Source organism: Eutrema salsugineum, unplaced genomic scaffold, assembly GCF_000478725.1.
Source record: "Eutrema salsugineum unplaced genomic scaffold, Eutsalg1_0 scaffold_6, whole genome shotgun sequence".
NCBI lineage: Eukaryota > Viridiplantae > Streptophyta > Magnoliopsida > Brassicales > Brassicaceae > Eutrema > Eutrema salsugineum.
The window spans coordinates 5,451,244-5,473,441 of NW_006256547.1; the positions used below are offsets into that span (position 1 = coordinate 5,451,244).

The 22,198-nt window shown below is 35.1% G+C and overlaps 7 protein-coding genes across 7 annotated transcripts; 4 read left to right on the plus strand and 3 right to left on the minus strand.

Moving 5' to 3' along the window:
- Window positions 1-162: 162 nt before the first annotated feature.
- On the plus strand, window positions 163-4,047 carry LOC18012973 (phosphate transporter PHO1 homolog 9). Its single transcript, XM_006395249.2, has 13 exons — window positions 163-912; window positions 1,196-1,454; window positions 1,543-1,591; window positions 1,666-1,737; window positions 1,807-1,936; window positions 2,017-2,137; window positions 2,215-2,473; window positions 2,575-2,679; window positions 2,764-2,808; window positions 2,892-3,044; window positions 3,196-3,474; window positions 3,571-3,710; window positions 3,821-4,047. The coding sequence occupies exons 1-13, from the start codon at window positions 249-251 to the stop codon at window positions 3,915-3,917; spliced, it is 2,373 nt and encodes a 790-aa protein (XP_006395311.1). The 5' UTR covers window positions 163-248; the 3' UTR covers window positions 3,918-4,047.
- A 1,888-nt stretch (window positions 4,048-5,935) lies between these two features.
- LOC18012974 (NAC domain-containing protein 59) lies at window positions 5,936-7,458 on the minus strand. Its single transcript, XM_006395250.2, has 3 exons — window positions 7,114-7,458; window positions 6,738-7,015; window positions 5,936-6,656 (listed from the first exon to the last, which is right to left on the minus strand). The coding sequence occupies exons 1-3, from the start codon at window positions 7,310-7,312 to the stop codon at window positions 6,150-6,152; spliced, it is 984 nt and encodes a 327-aa protein (XP_006395312.1). The 5' UTR covers window positions 7,313-7,458; the 3' UTR covers window positions 5,936-6,149.
- A 2,141-nt stretch (window positions 7,459-9,599) lies between these two features.
- Window positions 9,600-10,141, plus strand: LOC112083555. Its single transcript, XM_024151822.1, has one exon. The coding sequence runs from the start codon at window positions 9,695-9,697 to the stop codon at window positions 9,953-9,955; it is 261 nt and encodes an 86-aa protein (XP_024007590.1). The 5' UTR covers window positions 9,600-9,694; the 3' UTR covers window positions 9,956-10,141.
- Window positions 10,142-14,789: 4,648 nt separating this feature from the next.
- Window positions 14,790-16,961, plus strand: LOC18012093 (expansin-A5). Its single transcript, XM_006395251.2, has 3 exons — window positions 14,790-15,073; window positions 15,531-15,822; window positions 16,515-16,961. The coding sequence occupies exons 1-3, from the start codon at window positions 14,908-14,910 to the stop codon at window positions 16,822-16,824; spliced, it is 768 nt and encodes a 255-aa protein (XP_006395313.1). The 5' UTR covers window positions 14,790-14,907; the 3' UTR covers window positions 16,825-16,961.
- Window positions 16,962-17,742: 781 nt separating this feature from the next.
- On the plus strand, window positions 17,743-19,211 carry LOC18012201 (transcription factor MYB117). Its single transcript, XM_006395252.2, has 3 exons — window positions 17,743-18,232; window positions 18,336-18,626; window positions 18,801-19,211. Exons 1-3 carry the CDS (start codon window positions 17,935-17,937, stop codon window positions 19,139-19,141), a joined length of 930 nt encoding a protein of 309 aa, XP_006395314.1. The 5' UTR covers window positions 17,743-17,934; the 3' UTR covers window positions 19,142-19,211.
- A 116-nt stretch (window positions 19,212-19,327) lies between these two features.
- On the minus strand, window positions 19,328-21,053 carry LOC18012202. The gene is made up of 5 exons (XM_006395253.2): window positions 20,789-21,053; window positions 20,442-20,637; window positions 20,094-20,332; window positions 19,835-19,983; window positions 19,328-19,722 (listed from the first exon to the last, which is right to left on the minus strand). Exons 2-5 carry the CDS (start codon window positions 20,618-20,620, stop codon window positions 19,501-19,503), a joined length of 789 nt encoding a protein of 262 aa, XP_006395315.1. The 5' UTR covers window positions 20,621-20,637; window positions 20,789-21,053; the 3' UTR covers window positions 19,328-19,500.
- Window positions 21,054-21,160: 107 nt separating this feature from the next.
- LOC18012209 (probable calcium-binding protein CML30) lies at window positions 21,161-22,038 on the minus strand. Its single transcript, XM_006395254.2, has one exon. The coding sequence runs from the start codon at window positions 21,961-21,963 to the stop codon at window positions 21,370-21,372; it is 594 nt and encodes a 197-aa protein (XP_006395316.1). The 5' UTR covers window positions 21,964-22,038; the 3' UTR covers window positions 21,161-21,369.
- Between the last annotated feature and the right edge of the window lie 160 nt (window positions 22,039-22,198).

A 22,198-nucleotide genomic window follows, 5' to 3' on the forward strand; every position in this document is an offset into this window, starting at 1 on the left:
TTTTTTTTTGTTCCATTTTGATTGTTTTCCGGAAAAAGAAACTCGATTCAATTCCAGCTCTTACACATAATAACAACAAAATATCCATAAACACAAATTTTCCTTAAAAAGCTAGAGATTACGAGGATAAAGAAAGGATTACCAAACAATAACATGATTTTATGTTCTTGCTAGATTTCCCCGGAAAAAAATCCAATCTTTCCAGGAAAACGCATACCAGATCCAAAGGAGGAAAAAGTAAGGAAAAGATGAAGTTTGGAAGAGAATACGAAGCGCAGATGATCCAAGAATGGCGAGAAGCCTACATGGATTATCGTTCTCTCAAATCCATCGTCAAACAGATCCTTCGTTATCGTCTTCAAAAACAACAACGTCCTCCACGTCCTCCTCCGGCCGCCGGAGACACCGCTCCGCTCCAATCCGACGGCGGAAAGGGAGGCAAAGGCGGAACCGGAGCAGCCGGACTATCTCGGAGAGTCTCTCTCTACCGAGCATTTAGCGGCCTCACGAACCGAGCCAAAGGCTCCCCCAAGAAATCACACAAACACAACAATCCTCTGAGCAGCAAACGCCACCATTACCATCTCTTCGAAGACGACGACGAGCAAGTCATCTTGATCAACGAAGACGAGACGGCCAGCTACACGACGACGTTTCTTAGCCCGGCAGAGGAAGGCGGAGAGATGGAGGTTCAGTTTTTCCGGCGGCTAGACGGAGAGTTCAACAAGGTTTTGAGGTTTTACAAGCAGAAAGTGGAGAATGTCATGGAGGAAGCCGATGAGCTTAGTAGACAATTAAACGTTTTGATTGCTCTTAGAGTTAAAGTTGAGAATCCAAACGTTGATTTTCCTCCTGACATTAATGGCGTCTCCAGTGGTCCTGCTTCTCCACATACAACCACCAGGACTCCAGGTTTAGCCCCATTTCTCGTTTAATTTCAATAGCTAGTTAATGTAAAGCTCAAGACTTTATGTAAAGCTCAAGACTTTCTGCATTAAGTGATGTTTAATCTGCTTGGAGATTTTGTAGAAGATGGAGAAATTTGATCAGATCGTTTAATTTCCATAGCTAGTTAATGTAAAGCTCAAGACTTTATTATGAACTAATGTAAAGCTCAAGACTTTATGTATTAATCTGCTTGGAGATAGATAAACCTAACGTTGAGCTCTGATAAAAATTTCGGTGGATATTGTAGCAACTTCACCTTTGGATGTGATTAGAGAAATGGAACAGACAGAAGATAAGAAAGTGTTTAAACCTGCTCCAGTAGAAGTGTTGGATCATATAAAGCTCAAGATCGAACCCGAAACTCCATTGACAACTCTTAAATGCATGATCATGGGTCTCACAAGTGAGCAAACCTTTAGCAAATCCGAGCTTAAGAGAGCCGAGGAGCTTATGAGCCGCGCTTTTGTTGAGTTCTACCAGAAACTTAGGTTCTTAAAGAGTTATTGGTAAGAATTGTATATTCTATTAGATCTCTTGTTTCTCCGGTTTCACCAAAACTCTGTTTCTCATCATCATCTCTCACTCTGTTTGTAGCTTCTTGAATCAATTGGCGTTTTCAAAGATACTAAAGAAGTATGACAAGGTTTGTAATCTTCTCGTTAAAGCATTCTGTATTTGTTCTTGCTGTGATTTTGACATCTTTGTAATGTTTTGCAGACTACTTCGAGGAATGCATCGAAGCCTTACCTAAACACAGTGGACCATTCTTATCTAGGAAGCTGTGATGAGGTCTAATACAAAGAATCAATCTCTCTTGAATGTTACTTATAAAACAAGACTTATCTTTATATTTTTCAGGTCTCGAGGCTCATGCCGAGAGTGGAGGCTACGTTTATTAAGCATTTCGCCAATGGAAATCACCGAGAAGGAATGAAGTGTTTAAGGCCTAAAGCTAAGAGGGAGAAACACAGAATCACATACTTCCTCGGTACTCAAATTCATATAATTTTTTAAAGCTCATTAATGAATAAAACCGAAAAAGACTAAAACATTCATCTTCATCTACAGGATTTTTTTCGGGTTGTGCAGTGGCTCTTGCCATTGCGATAACAGTTCTTGTACATATAAGAGGCATAACAAAGAGCGAGGGAAGGCATCAGTACATGGAGAACATTTTCCCTCTTTACAGGTTTATATTCATCATTAGTAAAAACAGAGGATATCAACTCCACAGTTATATAACGCTTCTTCCTTATTTATTTCCAGCTTGTTCGGGTTTGTTGCGGTTCATTTGTTTATATATGCAGCAGACATATTTTTCTGGAGTCGGTATCGAGTAAATTACCCGTTTATCTTCGGGTTTGAGCAAGGGACTGATCTCGGTTACAGAGAAGTTCTTCTACTAGGCTCTGGTCTAGCAGTTTTAACATTCGGAGGAGTCATCTCAAATCTTGATATGGAAATGGATCCAAGAACCAAAAGTTTTAGTGTCATCACCGAGCTTGTTCCTTTAGCTCTTTTCCTCGTAAGTTCTTGAAATTAGTCTATTGATATCACTCTCTAACAATTAAATTTGCTTCGTTAGCAGTTGAATTTTTTATAATTTTGTTGCTTATGAACACACAGTGCTTGATGTTGACGCTATTCTGTCCATTCAATATAGTATATCGGTCAAGCCGATATTTCTTGATCGGATGTTTCTTCCGTTGTCTTTTAAGCCCACTCTACAAGGTAACGTACAATCCAAGTTATCTCTATACTTTGAAAAAATGTTACATAAAGTTGGTGAGTGTGTTTTCTTTTTTTTTTTACCAGGTTATTCTCCCGGACTTCTTCCTCGCAGATCAATTGACAAGTCAGGTAATGAGTTGCTCGGTTTAACATCCGGTTTATCAGTTTGCTTACCCCTCCGGACAAATCATTCGGTTTTGTGGTTTTGGCAGGTGCAAACATTCAGAAGCATGTTGTTTTATGTTTGTTACTATGGATGGGGTGGAGATTTCAAGAAACGAACACACACATGCTATGAGAGTGAAATTTACAAAGAACTCTACCTCGCCGTTGCCATTATTCCTTACTGGTTCCGCCTCGCTCAAGTACTTCAATAACATAAACAAAAATTCATACTTGTTGCGACTCTTACTGTTTCAAAACATAAAAAAAAAAAATTGAACTTAAATTCAAACTCACGAATCTTGACACTACTATAATGTTTAAAACTTTGTTTTTTTTTTTTTTTTTTGGCAGTGTATAAGGAGGTTAGTTGAGGAGAAAGACAAAATGCACGGCCTAAACGGGCTAAAGTATCTGTCGACTATATTGGCGGTTGTGGCTAGGACAATCTTCGAGACCAAGAGAGGGACTTACTGGCTTACGGTGGCTGTAACCACGTCGAGCATTGCCACATTGTTCAATACTTATTGGGACATTTTCAAGGATTGGGGTCTCATGAACCGCAACTCCAAGAACCCCTGGCTTCGTGACAAATTATTAGTCCCTTACAAAAGCATATACTTCATTGTCATGGTAAAACTAAAAACAGAAAGCTATTTCGGGTTTAGATTATTGTAGCGTTTTTTCCTGAACTATTAACTGTTGGACTGGGATTGTCAATATCGAAAGGTGGTGAATGTGGTGCTGAGGCTGGCGTGGATGCAGACAGTTCTTGGGATTAAAGAAGCTCCATTTTTGCACCAAAGAGCTTTGGTTGCTGTTATTGCCAGTTTAGAGATTGTTCGTCGTGGCATTTGGAACTTCTTCAGGTTCTAATTTTTTTCTTTTTCTTTTTTGCTTAGAACCCCATTTCGGAATTTTTTTTAAAAAAAAAAAGATCGTAAGATTAACGTTTTATGATCTTTGTGTTTGCAATCAGGTTGGAGAATGAGCATTTGAACAATGTTGGGAAATACAGAGCCTTCAAGTCTGTACCTTTGCCTTTTCAAGAACTTGGAGGAAGCAAGAGCGTGTAAATTTGTTTAAATTAATTTGGATTAATTTCTTGATCATATATCATATGTAAATTGATTTTTTCCAAATTTTCAGCAAATACATTTTTAAAAATATTTTTTGGTCTTTAATTTGTGAATGTAATATAGCATTCAGTTGACTACACCAAGATGAATGAAAAGAACAAATTCATGGGCTAATTCTCTTAAATGTTACCAGGGCTCTGTAATAAAAGCCCAAAATAATGCATAAGAGGCCCAAAAAATTAGGTCAATCCCAAAAATACACATACATAAGTAGGGTTTACTATAAAAGCTAGGATATCTGATATGTCTCCTGTGAGCAGAAACACTTTGTATAAGAATTTCCAGTTTAAGCTTAATCGTGTTTTTTTCGCCGTTTCTTTCTTCTCTGTTGCTTCTGGTTTTCTTATCGTCTCTATTTTTATTTTCCCGTTTGATTTTTGATTATCGAAGGCTATTAATTGCACAAGTACTGGGACATCCCCGTGAAATATGAAAAATTGGGGAATCTGTCTAATTAATTTGATGTGCATAGATTAAAATTTAGGGATCCGCTTTGCAGCTTATGACCCGACCCGATTCGTTTCGGGTTCCCTTGTCTCTGCTGCCAGTAATCTCCTGAAATTCTCTTTTCGCCAAAGAAAGCTTTACTTTTTCTGAGGATTGAAACTATGAAATGGCTTGTTTTGAAAGATGGTCAAAATATTATGTTAACGAAATCTCTCCGAAATGAATTGATTTCAAAACTGAGACACATGGATTCTTTTAAAATATCCGAATTTAACAGAACTGCTAGTTGGATTGACCAACTTCTGTTTAAGTAACTACCAAAATACTACATTTGTAATAACTTGTAAATTTGCAATCAAGAAACCATTATTTTGTAGCATCCTCTATTTATAGACATGTTACAATCACAAATCACAGACTGAAAAACTAAAAGATTAAGCAAACCTGAATCTTTATCATTCAAACAAGAACTTTGTAACGATACTCCTAGAACTCTAGCGATTCGCTTCAGCTCAACTCTGTTGCTTCTTGAGTGCGTCGTAAGTAACAAACAAGATTTGGCTTGGAATTGTTTTTCGCAGTTTAAGATTCTCTGTAACAGAGCTGGTGTGTACCAAATTCCTTGGAACTTATACATTTCGCAGTGTCTTCTGACACATTTCATCTCTTAAAGTCTTAAGTAATCATGAAGTGATGATGATGATTGATTGATGAAATTGACCTGGAGTTCATTTTATTTGCAGAAATGAAAGATATTAGATGTGATTAATCCATTTGTGAAGGTATTATGCTTGTATATTCTGCTCTTATACATATCTCTATATTTGTGTTGAATGAGAACCTTACTCTTATTGGTGGAATGGTAACTTACTTGAAGAGTAAGTAGAGAATCTTGATACGTAGATGAGAAGAGAAGGGGAAGCACGACTCTGATCTTAACTATTAGAGTCCAATTTGCATTAACAGACTCGCATTTTGTTTTTGGTTGGTGGCCCAATTAGACACATGAAATGACATCTAACCTTCGGTCATTGAGAGAAACATTGAACAAATTTTTGGTTTCTAACTAATCTAATCTTTAAAACTATTCTGTTACCAATCGATCATTGTTTGGTTTTAGTGTCTAATTTGGATTATCCGAACTCAAGTCATCCAAACGAAAGAAATTATACTAATTTAAAAACCGATTTGGATAGTCAAATGGTCCTTTGTTATCTAAAAAGTTTGAATAAAAATTAAAACCAACGAAAATCGAATCAGGACAATCTAAACAGAGACTGAGAGACTAATTCTTTAAAAAAAAAAACAATAACATTTGAGGTATATATTCTGATGATGTAAATGGTTTTTTAACTGAAACTGAACTCATACTAGACCGATTCAAACTAAATACATATTTTCATTCAGTTTGACTCATATGCCGATTTTTGACTCATATACGTATTAAATACTCCAAAAACGAGATCTTGAATGACTTGCCAAAAGATCACTACTTTTTTAGACAATTATAAATGGATTCCAGATGATAAGCGTATCGATTTTTACATGTCAGTCCTTTTTACAAAATGTTACAAAAGTCTTTCAATATTTTTGTATATCCTAAGAGTCTAAGATCGAGAGCAAGCACATATGACATAACACAAACACTATAAAACCCTAAGATACCCCCTAATTGTTTTCCCCATATATACCCCAATTTTCAATCTGAACCAGTTTCCAAATTCAGAAATTCCAAAAGCAATCGACCATAACCGGACCAGCCGAACCAGAAGGATCATGACCTTGCCATGAACTTGCGGTCAGTTCATTCTCCGATGTACCTAAACCCTGGAGATTCTCCTTAAAATGGATTTCTTCACTGTCAAGCAACATTTTCAATATTGACGAATTATCTTTCAGAAACACAGGATCAGAGTATAGCATAGAACCAATGTTCGGTATCAAGGGTGCCAATGAAGAACCGAACATGGTAAGGTTAATTTCGTCTTTTGGCTCGGAGAGGAGACTCTTGTCCTCGGTTGTTTGGTCGGAGAAGCAGGTCACGTGAGACAACGATCCGGCGAAAGAGTCTCCTCCTCCGTTCTGGAGGTACGGAGAATAATCCATCAGCGGAGGTAAACCGACCGGTTTAGATTGGTTAATTCCTGAACCGAGCATCCTTAAACCGGAGATATGCATCTTCTTACCATCTGCCCGTTTCTGAAAAACACGACTAATAACCCAGTCGTTCTGCATTCACAAACAACACCAAACTCAGTAATCAAATCCCAAACTTCACAACAAAAACAGAGAACTCTCTCTATATATTACCTTAGCGTTCTTAGGGAGATTGTCCACGGCATATTTGCCCTCTAAGCGATATTCATGCATGACCCAATTGGTTTTTACTCCTTTAGGAGCTCTTCCTTTGTAGAAAACCAAAGTTTTCTTCATACCCACAAGAGATTTGCCATTGAAGATCTCTTTGTCTTTGCCTGTAGCTTTCCAATAACCGGCCTTAGTAGCCCGGTTCGTCCTTAAACCAGTCGGGTATTTCCGATCCCTTACGCAAAAGAAGTACCACTGATTTTCACCAATCTTAGCCTTCCCTACTCCACCAAAAGAAACAGAGGGATTATAAATAATGAAAACAGAGGACTTTGAAGAAAGTAAGAAACTTTAAAAAGGAAAAAGAAAAATAACTTACAGGGCAAGTCCCAAGGCTCGACCTTGTTGAGATCGACTTCACCGATAGCTATAGCGGAGAAGAAGGTGTTTAGAACTTTCGGTCTCAGATAGTGGCTTATGAGTTCTTCATCTGTTGGATGAAATCTAAAGCCAGCTGGCAAATCAATCTGCTTTGAATCTTCTACTATCTCCCCAATTCTTGATAGCTCATAATCCATTTCCTCAGAAACTAGCAATTAGAAAGTTTTGTTTATTGGTGTTGAATATGAAGAGAGAAGATACAAAAAGAGTTTTGATGTGAAAGAGAAAGAAGAAAGTTGATTTTTTTTTTTGTTGGTTAGGAGTGAAGAGAATTTGGTTTGAGCAGCCAAGCTCTTATACGAAGAACAAAAAGTATTATAGTTTTGATCCACCAATAATTGGTCACTGTTTGGTATCAAATTATTATTTTGTAAAACTATTTTTTATATGATTATCCGAATGAAACTATATTATATTAGAGAGAAATAAAGTTATCATATCTCAGTTAAAATATTTTAATGAAGTATATATACAATTCGTTGTAAACCTGGACCAACCATAACATAGTTCCAAAAAAAAAGTATTATAAATTTTGATTTTGATTTGGTGCTGTATTTAGTTTCTTAACAGTAAAATGGAATGGAGAAGGAGAAAGATGCGTAGATAGATAGGAAACTTAAGACGTTAATTTGGAAGATATTTTGTTTTATTAACAAATAATTATTAAAAAAAACTCTCTGTTTCAGAAACTTTAATATCTCAAAGATTCAAATTGACCAGGAACATTTCACCGGTGGCTACCCATCCATTTCTGTTGATGCGATAAGAACAATCTTATCACATCACTGATGACGCTTTTGTCCATTCTTTAAACTAACTATTATCCTATTTAATAAAATAAAATAAAATTATTTTAGATGATTATCCTTCAAATAATAATTCTAGTTCTATATTTGGCAAGAGCTTGAGCTTTTGCGCAATAGCTGTTACCTGATAACGTAAGAAAAATACCTTAAGTAGAGCAACACATTTTGGCTTGGTCTCTGTCGTTACTTTAGATACAAATGAAAATTATATCTTATTTCAAGATTTCAAACTCTAAACTATGGATTTTGGAATAAATGTAATAGAAAAATTATCAACCAACGAAAAATATTTGTGTGAATCAAATGAATAATGCAGGACAGTAAAAGTAATGTAGTTTCAACCGTAGTAATCTTCTTCTGATCTCTAACTGTAGTAACGTTTTTGGTATTTACTGTTGACGGTCAACGTCGTAACTAGAAGATGAAAGGCAGAAAGCAGACGTGGTTAGTTTTCGATGGTCTTTAAAAGGTAAGCACTAACTTTTGTTCTTAATAATTTTAATTAACTACTTAAACTTAATAAAGTGGGTTTTGACCAGCTTCCTGGCGCGAAACATCAGTGAACGATTCTAACACAACACGTGTCGATATGCCAATGGATATTATGTCATCTAAAGACATGGTCCTATTTTATTGTTTGTGTTAGGCGACCCAATTTTGTGGATATATTAAAGTTGTAATTATCGATTTAATGTTTCCTTTTTCCAACATCTCTTTTTAAATTTAAGAATATCTATAAAAAAAATCGATTCATCTACAGTGTTGGAAGCCTTTTATAGACATAGAATCGAAGACCTTTGAATTATTTGCACGAGTGGTGGATCAAAATATTGGACTATTGAGTCCATGTCGACCGGATTAGTGTTTATAATTCAGTTTCGTTTTGTTGTACAAGTGTCACTGGCCATGCACAGAACAAAATTATAAATGCCAATTCCAAATGTTGAAATAATTCCAGCTTGTGTAATTAAAATCAAAGATGGATTCACCACAAATGATCCGTACTTAATGGGCCTTGGCTTGTTTAGATATGCAAACCCATGTATATAACAAATCACAACTGATGCAAAGAAAATATAGAAAGAGATCAATATTTCTTTGATTTGCATAAAATAAAATGACGATGTAAGAGACTGTTTATATTTTATGAACGGATACATAATTAAAAAATAAAAAAAAAAAAGCATACCAAACTGTATTTTTCTCTTCAGACACTAAACATAGAACACACAATAACATATTTCCAAAATTTCAAAACACACACACACATATATATATATATATACACAACAATGACATATATATGCAACAAGGCTTTTTATAAATCAATTTAAAATATTACGAATAGATTGCGCTATAAAGTATAAACTAGTTAATATACTATATAGTAGTATATATTATAGCTAAACTTCAACCATCACTAGCCACTAGTTGTTTTATAACACACAGTAATTAATATAAGAATTAGATCTATACCCACCAGTCCACCACACCACCACTAACTCATCTATTGATTTTAACAATTTTTTTAAAAAAAAAAAACTCTTCTAATAAGAGTTGACTTTTTCTGCTGATCAAAAGGCCTCAAAGCAATCCCCAAAAGACCACACTTGTCTCCATCATTAACTTATAATTATAAATCATAACATACACACAAACCCACATCTTAGAATCACCACCAGATTCTCTCCATTTCATCAGAAAATCCTAAAAATGGTCAGACAGAGAAGAAAGACAGAGAAAGAAGAAGAGAAGCGAGAACAAGAAGATGGAAATCAAGAAGAGAAGGTGAAGCCAAGGCAAAGAAGCGTGAGCAGAAGAAACATACAATCTCTGGTGATTGGACTCGTTGGAGCTGCATTGACTCTCGGGGCTTATTCTCAGACGTTTGTTTCTCCGGGAAAATCTATCGGCGCCGGTCTATTTGTCCTCTTCTTTGGCTTACTTGTGAGCGAAGGTTTCATCTCTCTTTAAAAAAATGTTTGCAAATTAAACCTTTTTTATGGATATTATAAAATATATTTATCTATGAGCATCTTGTTTCATATTTATCTTATGGACTCTTGAATCATGTGATCCATTCCATATTGTTTTTACCGATAATTTTTTTTTTTTGGTTTTGTAAGAAAATGTTTTGATCTGTACGTATACATCTTCATATATACAGTCCCGCAACAAAATATTTGAGAAGCAAATGATGAAAGAAATGTGAAACCTTGATGATATGTGTCTATATACACACATAGATACAAAGTAATATGAACGGAATTATACTCTTCTCAGACATGTTCGGGTATATAAAGTTGACTTTGACTTAGTACCGGTTCTTTTTTTTTCGCTAAAACGTAGTACCTGTTCTTAGCTGTTGATTAAGGGAAAAAACAAATTTAGATGTGAAACATTCAATAAACAAAATCATGATATTCGTATATTAAAATAATGAACTGTGTTGTTGTCTTTTGTTTGTTGTAAACAACTCGTGGTCTGGTTACATCTAGTGTATATATTTATAAATAGATACGTGCAGTATCATAACTATATATGTATAGTTAATCATCACCATAATCTATTTTTTATCAACTTATTCTTTAATTAAACAAAAAGGAGTATCACAGTTTACCTGCATAAGATCTTTTCTTTTTGGTCAATACCTACATAAGATATAAAAACAAAAAATAACGCTACAGACCAAACAATCTGCCTTATCACTAAGTTTAAATGGAATATAGGACTAGTAACCTGTGTATATATATTATATATACATATATTCATCACCACCTTCGATTTCATGATCGAAATGAAACACGACAACACAGCAACGATCATGAAAACAAATGTCCGGGCCGTAGAAATTTGTGCGTTTAATTTCATTATTGGGCCACTTAAATATGAATTTATTGTTTTCATATGAACCCATATATTGTTATTAAACTTCCATCAGACACTTGTCTTTCTTTTTCTTTTATGACATCAAAATATTAAAGACCTCATCTGTCTGAATATACCAAATTTCCCATAAAATATTATATCATATATGCCCTTAATAGTCTCATAGCATATGGACTTTAGACGCATTATTTTCATAAGCTTGGTTTGAACTTCAAACCATGATTGACGCCACTATAGACGTTATAATCAATAAGAATGTCCAACTATTTACATCACATGTTTTAAGATTAGTCTGGACCTAATCTTAATGATATAAACCTATTTTCCTAGAAGGTATGCTGATATATTGAACCAGTTTTTCTTTGTATCACCGACATAATTAGTTCAAATAGCGTCATGTCAAAGTCTACCACCATGCTTCATCATGTGAGAATGAGTACTTTTGTTCTACCAAATTTGAGTATAGATTAAGACTTCGTTCGCACAGTAAAATGTGCAAAAATATTTGTATGTCGTATATTACATGCTACTATTTAGTATTTACATCAATTCACTTCCGAAAAGACAAATTTTGTATATATATACTATAATTCATTCAATTTAAAGAATAAACATGCATTAATTACATGCAGAAAATCAAATATTGTGAAACAAGAAAAAAATAGAAAATCAATGAAACAGAGGAAATATATGTCATCTGTTTTTTTTTCTCCCACAAAAATTTTCAGTTTTTAACTAATACAACAAATCTCTTTATCATCTCTAATTATTGTCTAATGATAATAATATTTATAATTTCTTATAAGAAGCAAAATTATTTAGGTCTGTTGCACATGAAATGCTTCAAAAAGTAACTTGTGCGCTATTTCATGTTCATGTCGCCATGAATACTTGCGGCATATTTGATTTAACAACATGCATGTAGTTGTTGAAGTGATGATATGATATTTTGCTAATATTTTTTGTGATATTTTGGTAATATTTTGTAGTATTTTTTAACAAATACTTGAAACTAAAAAGGTGTATTATGCAAGTGCCAATTAATGTCGACTATGTTTTCAGGGATTATGAAATTCATAATTTCTCTTACATTTTGCCAATCGAAGAAGAATGATAGATTTTATATCTTAAAGTTACTCGTAACATTACCGGGGAATATTATAATTAAATAATTCTTACAAGTTCTTCCCCAGCTAAAACCCAAACACAAGATGAAAGATTCAACTTATTCCAAAAAAGTCATTAGTACTCAACCAAAACGAGATGCTCGAGACCACATCTTCTTAATTTAATGGGTCCAAAAAATTGACAATTTATCACTTACACATTATATACTCAAAATGTTTATATTAACTTTTGGGACGGTCTCACTATAATAGAGAAACAAGCTCCGAGTTCGTCGATGGACGGTCCACACGCAGAATCATTAAAAATAAATCTGTAACAAGCTATCCAAAGTGTTAATTTCATCCGCTTTATATTTAATACTTCCCCGATATGCACATGTTTGATAATGTAACGTATTTGCCCGAATTGAATCTCCCGTTAAATGGAAATCACTATTAGTGGTTTGTACTTTTATACGTTCTAAAGATTAATATTTAATACTTCCTCGATCTGCACATGTTTGATATTATTCTTTCATCTAAACGATTTTAGTGCTATTAAAGATTAGCTCAACATATTCGCGTATTCGTGATTAGAGTTAATTGCTTCACCGACTATTAAAAACTTTTTATTTATCATTAAATTAAATCTTTAACCTCTTCTGTCTTTGCAAATTTAGCTTGACATTTTTATATCACAACAAGTCTGAAAGCAAGAAAAAAGATTGCGAGTTTCTCTTATGATGGTGAAGAAACAATTGTGCATTTTGTGAAACAAAGAAAGTTCTAAAAACGTTTTTTGCCAGTTTTTCTACGAAAAGCAAGCAAAAAATCGATAACAAGAGAGTATCAAAACAAATCTTTTACCATTAGATTAAATTTATTTTTATTGAATTTATCTAAATATTAAAAAAAAAATTAAAAAGAGTAGAGGGTACTTGACCCCGCTTCTCCTTTACTACATCCGTCCTGATAAAAGTATTTGAATTGGTAAAAAAAAAGAATTGGTAAAACAACAAAGAAAATCTTCAACCAAATAGAACACATTCAAACATAAAATATAAAACAAAAACTAGAACACACTGACTTGGTTTTGTGAAAAATTTGTTAGTTCATTTGAATATAGACAAATGCGAAGGACTCCATAATAGTTTTATCCGATTAAGATGAACAATCAAAAAATTTATTCATGTACTTATTTTTCTTATCAACAACATATATTATATTATGCATTTTTTATCACAGGTGGCTAAACATTAACGATACTAATATCAAACCATTATATTATATATCTTTATCGTATTTTTCTATAACTAATATTTGCATGTGTGCAAAGCAAAAAAGAATTAAAAAAAAAAAATTCTGCATGTGCACATAAAGTTTTGTTACCACGCAAGTAAATTGAGAGTTATTTATGTAATTCAAAAAGTTGGGTTTTAGAACAATTATGTGCCAATTTAGGAAAAACAAAATTGCCATGCCAGGTCGATGACTTCAATACGTGGGCTTAAAACTGTCTAGACAAAATGTTATCACCAATTTATTACAATATTACGCGTCTGTCTTTTTTTCGTTTTTCTTATGATTCATTGTGATTTTATCTTAACGTGGCCTACCAAAATAGTTATTATTTCTATTGCCCATCAAAGCTAACCAACAAAATATTGCGCATTCAAAATAGATGAGAACATAAGCTTTCATGCAAAATTTGAACTTATTCAATTTGCTATGATCAATTGTATTCTACAAAAATATAGTTTTAACCCTATTATTTTAGTACATTAATTAGAGTGACAAAGTTATTAGAATATAAGTATAGTAGATTTAGTATAATGATTTTCTTAATATGTGTTAAAAATCATAGATAGATTTCTGTGAAATAGAATCAGTACTAATTATGAAACAGAACAAACTTGAATCGCCACATGGAAATTATTTTTCACTTAATGTGTAAATAAATGTTAAGTAGAAAAAAAAATGATGGATTTTCTGTGTGCTTTCCTTTTCGTGAATTTCTACGTGCTTATAATTTGTTTCTTTCTCTAAACAGCTGTAACCATTTTTGTCCAATGAGATATCTACAGTTTCATAAAAAGTCCCAACCGTTCTTCATCACTTCTGCTACCAATACAATGTAGCTCCGCTATTCAATAACAAATTAAGAAAAAGAAGTACAAAAAAAAAGTTGTTACAAGAAAAAGAAAGAAGTACAACAAAATTTGATAAATAAAACTTGTAGTTAAACGTGGACCAAAAACAAATCAGTTAAATTCTCACTTTTGTTTTCGGATGATATTTATTGAGCTCTATATTGTCTGTCTCAAACACTCAAACCCGCATAATTTATGAATTTAAATGCTATTTAAATCGTGTCTCCGTATGATTACTTTCTTTAAAATAATCAATACTTCTATTCTTTAATTTCTTTTGTGTGAAAATACTTCTATACTTTAAAAGAAAAGAAAAGAAAAAAGAATCTATAATGTTACAGTATCACAATCACATCTACTAATATCTGATACGCATTTATTCAACATCTTGAGTGACCTTTACGATAGATTCCAACTCATTTTGACAAATTTTCTTTGATCCACCTCTTAAATTAACATTTACCTCTCCTTTTTTTCTTTTCCATCGGTTCTAATATCATTTGTATGATTTTTGTTTTTACTATCTAAAAACTAAACACTTAAAAAATCAAATAAAATTAATTAACAGAGTATAGTGAAGACCAAGAAGCAGTTGCATGGACCCCGATTGATTCATTACAGCTCAAACTCTGTCCGAATCCTTCTCCCTATTTATACCACTCTCTTCTTCTTCCTTAATTTCATCACATCACAACTCTTACCTCTCTACATTGACGAAAACACCCCTTTGCTTCTCTTTGCTTTTCTCCCTTTGCATGTTGTAGCTGTTTTTGCTTCATCAATGGGGTTTTTAGTAATCTCGGCTCTCCTGCTGCATGTCCTAACGATTTCCGTCTGCGTTCAAGGCTTTTACCGTCGTGGTGGCCACCATCACGGTGGCCACGGTGGGCCGTGGATCAACGCTCATGCCACTTTCTACGGCGGTGGTGATGCTTCCGGCACTATGGGTACACCTCCTTGTCGAATTCTCCAATATAAGCATTCTCACTTGCATCACTCTAATTTAACTGACAAAAGGGTAGTTTAGTCAATTCACCTCAGCTTCATCTCAGGTTGCATTACTCTAATTTAACTAGCTACTCCCCTCGTAACATGCAAACAATTCCAACGGCTAATCATAGACAGAAATTTTAAAAGATAGTACTAAATTATAGAAACAGAGCAAGGAGAAATCGACTCTTTGACGTTTATGCATATAACATTAATTCTTTATAGTAGTATATGTTTTCAAGAACTAATTGTTTCAAACGCCATTTTTTTTGTTGTTTTTGCATTTTTGTTTGCGTTAACAACTAACAAAATAGCAAAAGTAATTATTGTGAGTTTAGTAGTTATTCTGAAAAACCACCAGACACTAGATAATATAAACATATGCCTAATTATGATGGAACAAAATTAATATAGGTGGAGCGTGTGGGTACGGGAATCTGTACAGCCAAGGTTACGGAACGGAGACGGCGGCGCTGAGCACGGCGTTATTCGATAACGGACTTACCTGTGGTGCGTGCTTCGAGCTGATGTGTGTCAACGATCCTCAATGGTGCATAAAAGGCCGCTCCATTGTGGTCACTGCCACTAACTTTTGTCCTCCTGGTGGCGCCTGCGATCCTCCCAACCACCATTTCGATCTTTCTCAGCCCATCTACGAGCGAATCGCTCTATACAAATCCGGTATCATCCCGGTTATGTACAGAAGGTACTAATTTTCTTAACTCGATTTAGTTAGACCATATAAAGTTCACTATGTCTATGACTATGTGTAGTTTGTGAACATCTCACGTTAAAAATATCAAGCACATGAGTCTTGTTTATAAATATTACTCGTCGCAAATTTCTTTTTTGACCTGAAGGATGGTCTAATTTACAAGTCGAATATATAAATATATATATATATATATATAAATGAAACTACTCGTAAAAGCAAATAGTCGAATTAATTAAGGCTTATTGCTTGGCTTAACCGGCTATCTTATCTCTAGTGTGATTTTAACTTTTTAAAAAATCTAATATACTTTTAGTAGTATTTTCATAGACCAATGAGAAGACAAAGTAAAATTTCTTCATTTATCTTTCTTGATTCTTGTTTCTGACTTTTCATAGAACAATTATATTATACTGGTGTTAAAACCATACTAGATGTGTCGAAAAACTTAAAATACGCATATGGATTTTAAACCTATAAATACGCATTTAATACTTTTGGACCAGTTGATAAAAGTAGTAGAGATATTGGGTACCAAATTATTAATAGACCAAGAACTGTATGGTAGTGACAGCTTAATCGACACCGAACTTGTAGTGCTTTTTTTGTAGAGCTTTCCCAAAACATATTTTTATAAAGCTATTTAAACGTCATAATCATATTGTTTTATATTGAGAAAATCATAGGGTTCGGTGCAAGAGAAGGGGCGGGATAAGGTTCACGATCAACGGACACTCATACTTCAATTTGGTGCTGGTCACAAACGTTGGTGGGGCTGGGGACGTACACTCTGTCTCGATGAGAGGTTCAAGGACAAAATGGCAATTCATGTCAAGAAACTGGGGGCAAAATTGGCAAAGCAACTCTTATCTCAACGGTCAAAGTCTGTCGTTTGTTGTCACCACAAGTGATCGCCGAAGTGTCGTCTCGTACAATGTTGCTCCTCCCACTTGGTCCTTTGGCCAGACCTACACCGGAGGGCAGTTTCGGTACTAACTTATTCAATGGTGTCATTATATTCCAGACCGATTTGGTTTGGTTCGGTTCGGTTTTTGTAATTGCCTTCTTCTTTTTTTTTTCCGGTTCGACGTTGGGGACTTTTTTTCGGTAACCAATTGAAAGTTGGACTGATAGTGATATGTAGCAAATGTGTGAGAACGAAAGATAATTCTCGTGTTTTATATGAGAAACTGCAAGTGATATAAAACAAAAATATGTATTGGCTTTCAACGACCCAACTTTTGTAGAATTGATTCTTTAAGAAATGGTTCAACATGTAGTTTTTTTTTTTTTTGGATTCAGATCCACTTGGTGTTGTGCTTCTGTAAATCTATATTAAGGCTTACGGATATCTAAAGTCTTAATTCGAAAATAAGTTTTAATATTTAGGGTCCATGTCCGTTTTGTCTCTGCAATTTTGCGGATCAGTCTACAATTAACCGCTAAACAAAAGAAAATATGTGTTTGATGCATTCGACCCTAAATTTTTGGTCCATTTTTAAACCATTAGGGCCGAAAAACCTTGAAGGATATAGTTATGCTTTCTTCTTCTTGAATATATGTTTTTGCCACTATGAGCTTTACCTTTTTTAGGCTTTTCCTTGAACAATGCTTAGAAGTTAGAACTAATATTGCATATGCATAATTAAATACACACACACACATATATATATATATATAAACATGTATGTATATGAAAGGCTTCTTAAAATGGTTATGGATAGTTTTGGTCTTATACATCTACATTTATATATATAGAAGGAAATGGTATATTTTAGAAAATGGTAAAGCGTGGGGAGAAGAATATAAAGTGACAAATATTCAAACAAGTTTTACAAAACATGATGTTAGAGAACTGAAACTGTTCTTAACAGAGCAACCATGAAAGATGTATGCGTGGGGTTTCTTTCTATTTCCATTTATGCTCTCTCTCCTCACATATGTTCTTCTCTCTCCTCAGGTTTCCATTTTTGGCAATCAAAAAGATTACATACGATAACATAGCCATCACCGAATCCAAGCATCACATGCCTATCTATATCTATATGTCTCTGCGTGTATATATGAGACATGGTTATAGGAGAGAGAGACCAAGAGAAGAGCTAGATGGATTTCTCATGTTTCCAAGAATACCCTTTTGATCTCCATCGCAGAGGAGCATTTAATGGGTTTGGAGAAAACCATGCAGTGTCTGCAACCGTAGAAGATCTATCTAATAAAAAAGGGATGCAGAAGGAGAGAGATGATGTGAAGAAGAAGAAGAAGAAGAAGAAACAGAGAGGTTCTAGGGTTTGTAGTAGAGGACACTGGAGATTTTCTGAAGATTCTCAGCTCATGGAACTTGTTGCGGTTTATGGTCCTCAAAACTGGAACCATATTGCAGAGAAGATGCAAGGAAGGACAGGTAAAAACTGCCATTTTAACAAAAATCTGAAAAATCTTTCCTCTGCTATTTTCCGAAAAAAGTGAACTTTAATGATGTTTTCTTGCTTCTTTGGATTTGTAAGGCAAGAGTTGCAGATTGAGATGGTTTAACCAGCTAGACCCGAGGATCAACAAGAGAGCTTTCAGTATTGAGGAAGAAGAGAGGCTACTTGCAGCTCACAGGGCATTTGGTAACAAATGGGCTATGATTGCTAAGCTTTTCAACGGAAGAACAGACAATGCCTTGAAGAATCACTGGCATGTTCTCATGGCAAGAAAGTTGAGGCACCAATCAACTTCTTACATCAGGAGATTCAATGGGTCTGCGCATAAACCTACCGCAGATCATGACAAAAGCTTCAATCTCTCTCCTGGTTTGTCTCTTTTTGATCTACCTAGTAGTTGATATACTTTCCAGTGAGTTTCCAATATCTTGTTGGAATCAAATCATGTTCCAATCGTAAATTTGTAATGCAATATTGCAAGTTCTAGGGAGATTCAATTGGCGCTGGTGATTTTTGAGTTCCATGTTTCTGTGTGTTTTGCAGATACTGTAGATGATGAAGATATGAATTTGGAAAATTACAGCTGGAAAATGCTAAAGGAGGGAACAACTAACCTGAAAGCTCAGTATCTCCAAGAAGAGTATTGTTCTTCGCGCATGCCAATGCAGGGCCCGCATCATCACTACTCAACCTTCCCTGCAGATTCCTTGGCACTGACACTGCATGTCTCCATCCAGGAACCATCATCATCATCATCATCGTCGTCATTATCACTGCCATCATCATCTGCAGAACATACAATGGTGACCGGATATTTTGAGAGCATCAAGCCTCCAGCATTTATAGATTTTCTTGGGGTAGGCCACCAAAGCCCCAACATTTAAGGATAAATAAATAAAAAAAGAAGAGTGGGAGCTAATCGACAACTTGATTACTCCTGTCATTATTATTCAAAGTCCCTGTCTTTTGTTAGCCATTAACATGATAAGTTAAGAAATCAAGTGTCTTCTTTTCTCTTTCTCCATGTGTTATTCATTGAATTTCTGAACCAAATTTTGAAAACATACTTCAAAATGAAACATCAGGACATACATTTCTTACGAATTTTAGACCATGAATGAAATTCAAAGAATGGAGACAAAGGTAGTCGGTTTAACCCGAGGTAAAGAATCAAGGATTTAGTAAACTAATAGCAGTTTCGCATTCCGCATGAGTAAAAACTTAACTAGCATGAGCGTACTGCTCATACATTCTGAGTTGTTCCTGCCATTGCTTCTTCGAGTTCCTCCATTGTCAGGAGCTTCGTGCTCTTCAAGTGTTCTCCTTTTGCATAGGAATCGATATCCTCAAGGTTCACTTGCTTCAATGTGAATTGGTTTTCCACAGCCTTCACTGTCTTCTCAACAAAATCCGATCTTTCCATGTAATTTTTCATCCTACACACGAAATCTGTGTGGTCTCTTTCCTACGATGAACCAAACAATTGGAATATATAACTGAATTCCATGAATTAAAGTGTTTTGGCTCAAGTAATCAATTTGAAGACGATTAGATCCAGATCAGATAAGAGTCATTACCAACCGGTACTGGGGCACTCTCGAAGGCAGCTTTAGGTAAGCCATGTTTCTCACATTGTAGTCCCAAAGAAATGACGTATGGTGTATCCATCTATTCCTAATTATTGATTGAGCATTTCCACCAAATTTACGATCACCAAAAACATAATCTGAGAAACCAGAAACACAAGAAAAGAAAAAGCATTAGACTTTTTTCGTTGTGGATGAACAATAAGCCAGAGTAACAAACTAGAACCGCAAATGGAGGAGTTTCACACACCGTTCTCACGTAGTTGGAAACCATTAATACCCTTAAACACTTCACCATACAACGAACCACTCCATGCCATGACAGAACGAGGATAAGGCTGGACACTTGGAACATCATACTTGTTGCAAATCAAACTCACAAACATGGTACTCTTGTCCACAATCACCGTTCCTCCTCCCGTGAATCTTTTGATTACCGGTATTCGATCCTCTATAACAGGTCCAAGCTCAACAAGTTGAGAAGGCTTCCTGTAATGAGAGAAACCAACAATGCTCAAAGTTAACAACATTTTTTTTTCCGGCAATGATCAATCTCTCACCACAAAGGCAGAAGAAAATATGAAAATCAAGTCTTTACCCTGACATTCCCATGACAATGGTAGGGACATTGGTTCCATCATTAACGATGCACCAATTATCAGACGATGTTCTAAGAAGCCTTTCTTCCAAATGCAGTTGCTCCAAAATAGGTGTTCCTTGAAGTCTAACGAGATTCATCAATGGAAGCCTCAAATCCTTGGCTTTATTTACACTCATCTTAGCTCTTCCAGCTTCTACGATACAAGAGCCATAATCAAAACAGTAAATACCCAGAAAAATCAAAAAAGATGGAAAAGGTCGAAAATTTCGATTATTTGGTTTATAATGTATCTGATTCAGATTGAGGAGGTATCAAATCTCAATTCCAATAAGAAGGATACTCACCTAAAAATCGATTTTTCCGACGAGGGTCGTTGCTCGGCGATCTCTGAGCGCAGCTGCGAAGACTCTACAGGTCGTTAGAAGCTTCCAGGCCCACTTGACCTTGACCTTGACACCTCTCGGAGCTGGGTTTTATATAATACATTTCCAGGCCCACTTGACCTTGACACCTCTCGGAGCAACGCGCTTCTTCAACGCTTATGCGCCAAAAGACAACTTTTTTAGGCGCCAACACATGTCCGCTTTGTCCCGTCGGTAAATCGGAACTAGTTCCCGCCTTTGTTACGCGAGCGTTGACAAGAGAGGTTATAGATTCAAGTTATGTGCGCGCAAGGTGTTCGATTTAATGCCGCAGCGAGATGTGCTTATGTTATTGTGTTTATTATGTTGGAAGTTATCAAGTTACTCAAAAGTCCTCAAGATGTCATCAAAGTCTGGTTAATAATATTGACAACAAACCATGTTTAAGTGTTTTTTAACATACACAAACAAAAATGCGAAAGAAAAATAATGAGAATTAAGAAGCAACGATGTGTTAAAAGAAGAAAACAATAGCTATGTTTCTAAAAAAAAAGACATGTGATTCAGCAGAAGCTATTCTCCATGATTTTCACAAATTCGTTAAAATCGATTCTTCCGTCTTTGTTTTCATCTAATGATCTGATCATAACCAAGCAATTCTCTAAATGAGATCCTTCTTTGAAACCTAAGATTGTCAAAACTCTCTGCAGCTCTGTAGCGTCGATGAAGCCATCTCTGTTTTCGTCAAACACGTCAAAAGCTAGCTTCACTTCCTCCAAGGTCGCCTCTTTCTCGTCGAACAAACTCGAAATCTCCTTGGAACTGTACCGTTCTTGAAGCTCATTGCTTTCTCTGTCGGGATAAAGCCCTAAGCTTCTCATAACCATCTCCGCGTCTTCCTTACAGAGACCATCATCTTCTTCTGCTTCTTGTTCTTCTATGAGTTTGATCAAACTCTGCTGTTGGTCTGAGGAATCCGGAACTTGGTTGTTTTTGTCGGAAACACGTTGATGGTGTTGAAGAAGAGGGAAGAATCTGGATAAAAAGATGCGAGCAGACGAAACCCATCTGCAAAACCCTATGAGGAACAAGTTGAACAGAGCAAAGAGAGGGAGAGAGGAAGATTGTTTGCATTCCGACAAGGAACTCTTCTCCATGGTTATGTATCAATCAAATGAATGAACAAAAGGAATTTCAAAGAACTTAAGCAAAGCGTCTTCGAGGAGATGTTGAAAGATATAGAATTTGTGTGTGTATATTATATATATACATGATAGAGTTTTTGAGTTTTTAAAAAAGGCAAAAGAGAGGAAGGTGCAGGTAGAGACAAAGACAAAGTCCGTGTTTGAAAAGGAAAAGGAAAGAGGAAGTTTCTTTCAATTTCTTGCAACG

Bases quoted from the DNA above. Each gene is read 5' to 3' on its own strand.
- LOC18012974 (XM_006395250.2), bottom strand. From the start codon at position 7,312: ATGGATTATGAGCTATCAAGAATTGGGGAGATAGTAGAAGATTCAAAG. The intron at 7,016-7,113 runs GTAAGTTATTTT...TTGGTGGAGTAG, and splicing joins CGAGCCTTGGGACTTGCCCT to GGAAGGCTAAGATTGGTGAA. The intron at 6,657-6,737 runs GTAATATATAGA...TTGTGAATGCAG, and splicing joins ATCTCCCTAAGAACGCTAAG to AACGACTGGGTTATTAGTCG.
- LOC18012973 (XM_006395249.2), top strand. From the start codon at position 249: ATGAAGTTTGGAAGAGAATACGAAGCGCAGATGATCCAAGAATGGCGA. The intron at 2,138-2,214 runs GTTTATATTCAT...ATTTATTTCCAG, and splicing joins AACATTTTCCCTCTTTACAG to CTTGTTCGGGTTTGTTGCGG. The intron at 3,711-3,820 runs GTTCTAATTTTT...GTTTGCAATCAG, and splicing joins GGCATTTGGAACTTCTTCAG to GTTGGAGAATGAGCATTTGA.
- LOC18012202 (XM_006395253.2), bottom strand. From the start codon at position 20,620: ATGAGTGTAAATAAAGCCAAGGATTTGAGGCTTCCATTGATGAATCTC. The intron at 20,333-20,441 runs GTAAAGACTTGA...CTCTCATTACAG, and splicing joins ATTGTCATGGGAATGTCAGG to GAAGCCTTCTCAACTTGTTG. The intron at 19,723-19,834 runs GTAATGACTCTT...GGTTCATCGTAG, and splicing joins GAGTGCCCCAGTACCGGTTG to GAAAGAGACCACACAGATTT.
- LOC18012093 (XM_006395251.2), top strand. From the start codon at position 14,908: ATGGGGTTTTTAGTAATCTCGGCTCTCCTGCTGCATGTCCTAACGATT. The intron at 15,074-15,530 runs GTACACCTCCTT...AAATTAATATAG, and splicing joins TGATGCTTCCGGCACTATGG to GTGGAGCGTGTGGGTACGGG. The intron at 15,823-16,514 runs GTACTAATTTTC...AGAAAATCATAG, and splicing joins ATCCCGGTTATGTACAGAAG to GGTTCGGTGCAAGAGAAGGG.
- LOC112083555 (XM_024151822.1), top strand. From the start codon at position 9,695: ATGGTCAGACAGAGAAGAAAGACAGAGAAAGAAGAAGAGAAGCGAGAA.
- LOC18012201 (XM_006395252.2), top strand. From the start codon at position 17,935: ATGGATTTCTCATGTTTCCAAGAATACCCTTTTGATCTCCATCGCAGA. The intron at 18,233-18,335 runs GTAAAAACTGCC...TGGATTTGTAAG, and splicing joins GAAGATGCAAGGAAGGACAG to GCAAGAGTTGCAGATTGAGA. The intron at 18,627-18,800 runs GTTTGTCTCTTT...TGTGTTTTGCAG, and splicing joins AAGCTTCAATCTCTCTCCTG to ATACTGTAGATGATGAAGAT.
- LOC18012209 (XM_006395254.2), bottom strand. From the start codon at position 21,963: ATGGAGAAGAGTTCCTTGTCGGAATGCAAACAATCTTCCTCTCTCCCT.